This window comes from Anser cygnoides, chromosome 13 (assembly GCF_040182565.1).
Source record: "Anser cygnoides isolate HZ-2024a breed goose chromosome 13, Taihu_goose_T2T_genome, whole genome shotgun sequence".
Lineage (NCBI taxonomy): Eukaryota > Metazoa > Chordata > Aves > Anseriformes > Anatidae > Anser > Anser cygnoides.
Window position 1 is genome coordinate 21831251 of NC_089885.1, and position 9921 is coordinate 21841171.

The window sequence follows — 9921 nt, forward strand, 5'->3', positions numbered from 1 at the left end:
ACTGCTTTTGCTTAGGGTCTTTATTCTCCTTAGTAACAGAAAATCAATCAATCAAACAAACAAAAAAGTTCCATTTTTTATTATGATTATTAATTTTAAAAATGTTAAATTTAAATGTCATCTAATGTGATTTGACTCAGATCACACACCAAGCTCCTGGTATGGCTGAAAACCCCCACATCTTGTGTATAATACTCTGTATTTTCCAGCAGGTCTTCCTAAGTAACCAGAACCCAAGGCTTAGCTTTGCTGCTGGCAATGTCACTGCGAGCAGCTCCCATGGGCTTCCAGCTCCAGCACGTTTTTCCCATCCCACCTTGCAGTTCTGTCTTCCCCTGGCCTCTAACATAAGCATATTCCTGGGCTCGCACAAACTGCCTGACGAGAATCATAGAATCACAGAATCACAGAATAACCTGAGTCGGAAGGGACCCACAAGGATCATCGAGCCCCACTCCCGGCACCACACAAGTCGGCCCAAAATTTCAGACCATGTGACTAAGCGCACAGTCCAAACGCTTCTTAAACTGCGACAGGCTTGGTGCAGTGACTGCTTCCCTGGGGAGCCTGTTCCGGTGGGCGACCACCCTCTCGGTGAAGAGCCTCTTCCTGATGTGTAGCCTAAACCTCCCCTGCCTCAGCTTGACACCATTCCCGCGGGTCCTATCACTGGTGACTAAGGAGAACAGATCGGCGTCACTGGTGACTAGAGAGGATAGATCGGCGAGAGAACAGGCGATTAAAACAAACAAACAAACAAAAAACAAACAAAAAACCACACCACAATCCCCGCAACCCAGCGCCCTCCCGCCGCCCCTGGGCAGCCGGAAGCGGCGCGCCCCGCCCCGGGCCGGGGCGGCGGAAGCCGGGCGGGGGGCGCGGGGCGGGCGGCGGCATGGCGGGCGGGCGGCAGTGGCTGTCCGGGACCCGCAGGTGGCTGAAGCCGCTGCGGACGGTGGTGGCGTGGAGGGGCAGGGCGGAGTGGGACCAGGTGATGGTGGGGCTGTACTGCGGGGACGGCCGGCTGCAGCAGGAGGCGTTGGATCGGGTCTCGGCCTGGAAGAGCCGGTACGGGCCGCGCGCCGGCGTGGAGCGGGAGCGGGGAGCGGCCCTGCGGGGCCGTCGCTGCCTCCCGGGCCGCCCCCTGCGGTCCCTGAAGCGGCCGTGCCGGCTGCGCGCCCCGGGCTGCTCCGGCACGGCCTGTCGGGGCCGCAGGGCCGGCCGCAGCGGCGTGCGCAGCCGCGGGCGCCTCGTCCTGCGGGGCCCCGTCTCTGGGCAGTCGCCTTCGGACACGCGGATGGCGCCGGTAATAGCGCGGCGCCTCGGGCGCGGGGGGAGGAAGAAGCCCTGCGTGTCCGCAGCTTCCCGGACTCGTTCCGCTCAGGACAGTGCGGCGCTCTGAGCGCGTCCGGGGTCCCCACGTCGCTTTACTTTGTGTTGCCTCTGCTGCACCGTAAAGGAATCCGGTCCAGTTATAGCGACTCGTGCTGTATGAGTGACATGAGTGCTGACGTTTGGCATGTCAGTAGGTACTCATTTAACCTGCCTAGGAGCAGCCGTGTAATCACTGTTCCAATTAAAAGTCTTCTGGAAGAAGCCTTACTGTCTGCATACCTGTTCTCAGGCTGCTTAGTACCACAAAGCACAAAAAGTATTGTGAAGGCTACCCTTTTTGTAGGGGGAGTGTATTCTTGTGAGGCTGCTCATCATTTCTTTAATTTCTAGGTATGGCCCCAAAATGCCTCTTGCAGTGGATTGTACTGCCGAACTGATTCGTTGCAAGGTTCTGGATTCATCTGGCAGACTGAGGTCACACGAGCTCATCCTGTCCTATGGTCTGGCCCTTGTAAGGTAGGACTCTGAAGGCCTCTGTCCTGCAAGGAAAAGAGAGATCTGGACAGAGAGCATTATTCAGCTGTCTTATTTCACTTTAGGTCTCTGAGACCCCAGTGTTGTATGGTTTGTGGGGGATTTGTCTCTGGGGTTCCAAGTTTCTTTGCAGCTTTTGATAAAGTTATTTATCTTTTCTGTAACCTGCATGCAGATTTGTCAACTTGATCACAGAAAGGAAACAGAAAATGGTCAGCATTCCGCTGAGACAATTAGCCATAGAGGTAAATATTTAATAAAAGTTAACCAATAACTTATATATATACAGAGAGCACGTACATTGACTATTAATAACATTAGGAGGAGTTGTCAGGGTCATTCTTTCGTAAGCAAAATAATGGATACGGATGCCTGTACTCTCCAACTGCAAAGCTTTGAAGACGCTTGATGTTCTTTAAAGTCAAATTAGGAGTAACAACGGCTGATGATGTTCACTAAAACATTTTGAATCCTGTGTGATTGAATCTTTAGATGCAAATAGTCCCACTTGACATATATGCCACCTGTTTTTATTACTGAGAGATGGAAAAAGAGCTAAGTCTATAGTTTATAAATTCAATTCTTTGAGAACCAAGATAATGCATTAATAGCACTTAGTTATATTTGCAGGTATTTTCATCTTGTCATTCTCAGTTGTTTAAGGTGAGCTTCTGTTTGGAGGATGGAACATTCAAGGTGTAGTAGTAACTTGAGTCCTTTTATTGCCAGCTGCACTGAGCATCGTTTCTGGGTTTGAACAGCAAATTTTGACAGGGATGAGCAGATAGTATTTGAGACTCCTAGATATGCAGCCTTGTCCAATGACTCTATATGGGGATGGAGAATTGTTTTCTGTTTGTTTTTTAAGAAAACTGCTGCTACTCACTTTTTAACACTGATCAAACTTGCAAATAGAGACCTTTAATAATTAAAGTCAGTTATCCGTGGGAAAAATGCAAATACAACTTACAGTATATATGATTTGAGTATTTTGTATGATATGATCATATCTTCATTACAAACTGTCATCCAGAATGTTTCATCAGTTTAAATACAGTTTAACTGGTTGATACATCATTAAGTTACACATAGTGCCTCTGACTGAAAAGACAGCTGTTGTTGCAAGAAAAGTTGAAAAACTTAAACTGCAAAATCCGGCGTTTGTATGGATGCTAGGCCCCAGGAGGACCGGGGTCAGAGAGGAGGGGTCTCAGCCCACCCTTGAAAGGGGAAGCTAGAGTAGTTGTTCCCACTCGGGAAGAGGTTGTCTGCAGCCTTGCAGAGCTGCGTACGGTTGGACCCGATGCCGTGGGAGTTTTGTGGTGATGCCTGTAGCTGCTATTGCAGGTGGATATCCCCATCTGGGTCGTGGATCTCCGCCATGAGCTGACCCACGGGAAGCTGCCCCGCCTGGCTCTGTGCCGCAAGGGTGAGTGCCACTGTCGGATGGTGTGGGAGGGCCTTGCCTGCAGTGCACTCGGGCAGCGGTGTCCCCTTAGGCCGCATCACAACAGGTACAGAGCCCTGAGGGGAGCAGCCCTCCCTGCTGGGGCCCTGCTGAGCGGGCTGGGGGCTCATCCTCATGGGGAGAGTTGTGGTGTGAAATGCCTGTGACAGTGTGCCGCAGCCTTGTGGGGATAGCTGAAGCGTGCCCGTTGAGGAGCATGCAGAAAAGGAGGGGAAACCAAGGCTGTGGAGGGGATGTTGCTCTTCACTCTCCCCTGCCTTGTGTTGTTGGGAGAGGTGGGGCAGAATCCCAGTTTTTGGGAAGGGGAAAGTGCAACTGGATGTAGCCAACGTTAGGCTTTCAAAAAGGACTGGAGGTTCTCTAACTGTGGGAAGGAATGACCTTCCATTTATTTGATGGGGCAGGTGTTCAGACACTTTCTCCTTCCCCTGAAAAAAAAATACTGGAAACAGTAGTTCAGCCCTATTGTTTCTTTACAGCACATAAAGTTCATGTCAGGGAAGGAGGTGAATGCTTTTCCTGATGGTTTAGATGTACCCAAGACTGTTAAAAAAATCAGTTTAGGGGGAGATGCAGTAGGTCACACAACCCTGAATAAATGACCAGCTCATAGCCTATGAAGGAATTCCTGGGAATTTGGGGTTAAACACTGAGGAGCCAGAGACATAACCTTCGGCAGGGTCCTAAATTGAACTTGGTAGCAAAATAGTGATGGGATAAAAGGGTTTCTCTTTCCATTCTATCTAAGGTATGCCTACTGTAGTCTGCACCAAAAAAAAAATATTTTTGCTTTAGACATTGTGTTGATAATAGGGCTATAAAATAATTGACTTGTTTTCTCATCAGAATGCCACTGCTGGGACTTAGTTTCCGCTTAAATGTGGTGTAGCTTGAGTAAGGAGTGTCCAATCTGTTTTGTTGCCAAAAAGGCAGTGGGTAGGTGTTACCAGGGCTGCAATACTGTATTGTGTGGGTTTTTGTTTTGTTTTGTTTTTCTAAACTCACTCACCTTTTCATTAATAGAATTGTATGTGATTTCAGGGTTTGTTAATGGTGTTTCTTTTCACAATGCAAGTTAGCAATATGCCACCTGCATTTTTTGTTAAATAGGAAAGTAAACCTCACTGAGAAGAGAGTGTTTTATGTTCTCCGTTAGGTTGTGATGTTGTGCTGGACTGGCTACGAAAGACATATTGGAGCCGTCAGTTGGGCAATAATTTGTGTGAAGAAAGTGAGGAGGAGGAGGAGGAGGAGGAAGAGGAGCAGGAAGCGATGGAAGCAAACACAGAATTGGACAATGACACATGGGAGGTTCAAACCCCACAGCATGAGGCCTGTCAGAAGCACAAGGAATTCCATGGTAGGTGTCCCTGGAACAATAGCAGATAAAAAGAATTAGATCTGTCCCGTCCTAGCAAAACAGTATTATCTTTGATCCCTGACAATGGATAAAGGTATACCTTCAGTTCACATTTTGGGATTGCTTTTTGGATCTTGATGGATTCTGTGGTAACTGACTTTTCTGACCTAAGTTCACTGAATTAGTCACATAAAATCTTTTACTTGTATTGAATATGCAGTATCGTAATCAGTAACAGCAGTGACACGGGGATGGTTTAAGACCAAGCATTGTGAAAGTTAATTCTAGTGTTCTGACGGCCATAACTTTGGGTTTGAGATGGCTACTGAAAAAGTAGACTATGTTCCTTTTACAGCCCTCAAAACATTGTCAGTTCATAACTTGAGCAGGAGCAGAATAAAGGCAGTTCAGCTAGTTTCTATGTACTTAGCATGTAGACAGGAAATCACTAGCTGCCAGTAGTATGTTAAAAAAAACAACACATACACACAAAAAACACAGGTGACTCAACCAGAACATAAGCTGGTAAGACATAAAGTGCAAAAACAATGGCAGAAGTTTGGTAAACTGTTCCAGTGGTTGCTTTTTCATCACCAGAAGTCTCTGAACCCTATAATCAGAAGCTTTACTCAATAGATTTGATTGACTTACTGGAGGAAGCCTTCTAGTCTGTTTCAAGTGAGATTTTAGAGTAGCTTCTCTCAGGCTGAGAAAGTTGGGGTTGTTCAGCCTGGAGAAGAGAAATCTCGAGGGAGACCTTATAGTGGCCAATTTATGGTTTTTTTTTGAGCTGTCTGCATTTATCCAACTTGTGTTTGTCCACTGCTAGTGATAAAATACTGAACCCCTAGTTCAACACCACTTGATAAGATTTACATTGCCAGAAAAGTCTGGAAGTTGCAGGAGTCTTCAGAGTATTGCCTAAGACAGAACTGCAGCTCACAGCTGTAGAACTGCAGAACTAAACAGCTTGCCTATATACAAGAAAACATTGTATAGTTGATCCATTCCCTGTTTAAACTATATATTTATGCTTATTTCTAGAAAAAGTCAGAGATGTGCTGATATCCTACAAAGATGAGCAATTTCGGGTAAGTATAGTCTGACCTGCTTTTCCCTTTGCTCAGATAGAATTCTGTTTTACAGGTGCTATTTCATAGAATCATAGAATATCCTGAGTTGAAAGGGACCCCATTAAGATCACTGAGTCCAACTTCTGGATTATGTCCAAATTATGTCCAATGTTCATCACTTAAAATTGCGTTTAGAAGAATTTACAATGTTGGTAGGTAGGTTGTTGACAGAATACAAACATCAGCAAAAAAAAAAAAGTGTTAATTCCTCTAAAGGATAAATGTAAGGCCTGAAGTCACTGGAGAAATAACTTTAGCTTTCAATTCATTTCTCACCTACTCTTTGAATACTTGAGTGTAGGATGCCGATGGGATCCTAGTGGTAGCATTATTCAGCTACCCCACCACCACCACCACCACCAGTTGTTTTGTCTTTAAAGCTTTTCAAATATTCCATCTTCACACTGTCAAGTCAGAATGGAGAGAGTTATATTTGCTTGCAGTTTGAGTGTGCTTTAAAGCAACTGTTCATAGCCAAACACCTGTTAGATGTACAATTCTTTTCCTTGCCTTCTGAAAAAATGTGGGGAGCTATGAGGGAATTCTTTTAAATCTGTATAGCTCTTTGGTTTGGAGAGCTTGTCTTTTCATTCATGCTTTCTTATTGCAAAGAGATTTAATAAAGTATAATTATAATATAACATAGTTCAACAGCAAAATGACTAGGCATGTATTGGGCCTCTCCTGTCATCTTAGAGGAAAAAGTGAGAATTTCATTACTGTTCCTGAGTAGAAAAACTAATTACTATTTCCATAAATTCAAGGGTGTTTTTTATTTTGGAGTTGTATTTTTTGGTCATTTTCCCAGGATTACTTTGTTTTGAGGGTAATGCAAAGTAGGGGAGTAGGAAGAAAGATTGTGTAGAAGGAGAAAACCTGGGCTTTGCGTTATTCTTAAAACTGCAAATGATAAAAGTTCCTGCATTCTTCCCATACTAGCTTTTTTTTCTTCATTCTTTCCGCAGTTCTGGGTAGGTTAAGACATTTATAGGAAAAACACAATTGTAATCAGAATTAAATCTGTTTTCATCCCCTGGCAATCATAGGAGCATTTAATGACTAAGGCTTAATGAAGTAATTCTGTCTGCAGTCTAGGGGTTTATATATGCCAGTCTCTCTATCCCATTAACAGCTGTTAATGAAAGCACAATACCCTAAGACAAACTCAGTTTGAACCAAGTAATCTTGATTTCTAGGCCCCTGCTTTATTCTCTAATCCATATTCATTTATTAGATTCAGCCAGATAGCCTTCCTTTTATACTGCTACTGCATTATATTCAAGGATGTAATATGTTGCTTATTTTTAGAGACTCCTTGGTGCTACCACCTTTTTAGTGCAGTTTTTTTTCTGAGTATGACATGACTTATATTAATTTTTAATATACCCCTAGGAAAGGGAACTTTGTGAGTCTTTTTCAAGTGCTCTTTATGAAGTACATATCACATGGGCATCTGGTTTTCATAGCAGTGCCTTTCTGTTGACCATTGGAGTATATTTTCTGTTAACACTTGGATTTTTCCTTCACTCAGGTTATGCAGACAGTCCAGTCTGTTTCGAAGTCTCGAGAATTGTGGTCTAATTCTTCTTCAGAGGTGGACTGGATTTTGGCTCAGATCAAAGACTTGATGCAAGAGAACAGGTACATCTCTGATAAGGAACTGAGGTGAAAGGTACAGTGCAGAGCTGAGCCTGTACACCTGTTGCACTACCTTTTCACTGTGTGTTGTTTAGCTGATCCTGGAAAAGGCAATTGGTTGATTTCCTCAACATCTTTGAGCACTGAGTTGTTAATCTCTGTTAATGAATAATGTTTCTCATGCCAGATGGTCTCCCAAGTGTTGGGTGCTGTCTCTGTTTTTACTGTGCTGGCCCTCAGGCATGTCAACATCTTCAGTGTCTTCAAAAGCTCTCCCAAGAACCTTGGATAGACTTTGATTTCACAGTAATCTTTAGAGTTTTTCAAAATTGTAGGGCAATAGTTGGCCTCTTCTGTATTTTATATCCTTCTACTGCTAGAGGGCCTATTGGACCCAGCGTGCTGACACTTTATTATTGCTGTATAAATTTGCATGAAGACCCTGTCCCACTCCGACAAATGTAATCAGTGTAACTCTAGAGGGGAGAGACAATCAAATTATAAACTTGAGCCATATCTTGTGATGTTTTGAATATATATATATATATATATATATATATATGTCATGCAAGCTGCCGATTAGCTTAAGAGGTTATCAGATCTTGTGCCAAAACAAAACACTGAGAAAGAGACTTGCACCTTGCCCATCAGTGGCGGAGCATGGACAAATGAGCAAGAAGGCATGAAGTTTCTGTATCAAGAAGCATAACTTATTAAACATGGGAGTTCTATAACACTTAAACTGTTGCTAGAAGGTTGGAAGGTATTGGTGGAAGCAAGCAATTGCACCTATTTCTGATTCTGATACCCTTTCTCTAAGCATCCTCTCTGTTGGCCACTCTCAGGACACTGATGGACTAAAGTCTGGCCCAGTGGAGCTGCTTTTATATATAAAAAGATATTTGAACCTGGCATCAGTTACATGATAGAGAGGAAAAAGATTGCCACAGTACAAAACAAGAATTGTGAAAGGTCTGAGTGAGAACAAGAGACTTCAATCTTACATGAAATGGGTTTGGTGGGGTATGTTCAAGCAAGGGGTGTAATGTCTTGGTAACAGTTAAAAGATCTTAGAAAGACCCTTTTCATATAATGAAACTGAAGTAGTAAAGATCTTAAGGTAGTCATGTAGTTGGGGTCTTTCCACTGTTGCCTTGCTGGCATGTTCTCCTATTAGTTTATGTCTGCAAGACTTAATTGTCATGACAGTACTGTCCTATAAGTATGTGATCAAGACAAGTAGTTAATTTGGTAAATGCCATGCTTTTGATTCACTTGCTGTGCACTGATTCTCAAAAACATGCTTTTGGTATCCTGTGAAAGCGCGTTGAATCACATCCTAGCAGTTCTGGTCATTAACTTTGTATGAACCACTTGTTGCACCAGCTCTTGCTATTTGTCCCATGCAGCTGCACAAGCTGTATTCAGCCCTGATTGTGTGGATTTCCAAAAGAATCAAGAATGTGCTTCAACTATCAAATTAAATCTTCCCCCAGAATACTCAGAATCTAGATGCTTTTGATTCCATTTGTGGCCTTTGAGGCACATGTGCTTCCAAGTAGTCCTAATTTAGCTGTGAAATACCACGTGCTAGGAGATGAGAGGAGTTGTGGTAGCTTCGTTTTTGAAACCCTTGGAACTGATGTGATATGTGAGGCTACAAGCACTTGGAATACCCAGCCAGTTTCCAGGGCTCTCCAATACTTGTTCTTTACTACCTGCACAGCCAAACCGTGCTAACATTTTTCCCTTTAAGTAATTTCAAGTTTCTGTGTCAAGTACCTCACACGCTACATCTTGCTGTGAAATTCACAGGTGATTCTCAGAACTCTTTAGGCTGAATTCACCATCTCGTCTGTTCTTAAACTGTTAGAATGGACAGCTAGCGAATGGGATGGGATTCTGAGGCAGGGCTATTGATTAAAACTTCACTAGTGGCTGGGCACTATCAGGAGGGTGAGGATGTGGGGAAGCTGCTTTTGAGTTTGTTCAGTGAAAGGATAATGGCATATGTGAGTATTATGACATGAGATCCTAATATGGAGATACATTTACCCCAAATGTGTAGTAAAAAGAGGAATTTCCCTTTGGAAAGACTGAGTATTTCTCTTTGGAAATACTAACTTTAATAAAAAACACCACCAATGACAACAAGCTAATATCAATAGCCAATTTTCTTCTTTGCAGTAGACTGAGTATCTCTAGAGCGTTTTCTAACTCTTAAGATACTGGTAGCAGTCTGACTGGAGGTGGTGCTTGTGTACAGCATCAACAGTTACCACAGCTTGTGGTAAGTAGCTTATCTGCTGATAAGGTTGGTTGTACTTTCCCCTCACTTCTGAAGGGTGCTCTCAAGCAAATAGCAAATACTCTGAGAGCAGTATGGCAGGAGGATCCCATGTTAGCCTGCTTGTACAAGAGTTTGTTTTCCTGCCATTAGCGTGGCACCTCTG

General features: G+C 43.7%; 1 protein-coding gene across 1 annotated transcript in view; it reads left to right on the forward strand.

Moving 5' to 3' along the window:
* The first annotated feature begins 863 nt into the window (after positions 1 to 863).
* Positions 864 to 9921, forward strand: part of LAS1L (LAS1 like ribosome biogenesis factor) — a 30922-nt gene continuing 21864 nt past the window's right edge. The window contains exons 1-7 of the mRNA XM_067005039.1: positions 864 to 1068; positions 1726 to 1851; positions 2045 to 2114; positions 3217 to 3298; positions 4494 to 4697; positions 5742 to 5788; positions 7362 to 7471. Of these exons, the coding sequence (XP_066861140.1) occupies positions 896 to 1068; positions 1726 to 1851; positions 2045 to 2114; positions 3217 to 3298; positions 4494 to 4697; positions 5742 to 5788; positions 7362 to 7471 (812 nt within the window). The 5' untranslated portion in view covers positions 864 to 895. The remainder of the gene's footprint in view (positions 1069 to 1725; positions 1852 to 2044; positions 2115 to 3216; positions 3299 to 4493; positions 4698 to 5741; positions 5789 to 7361; positions 7472 to 9921) is intronic.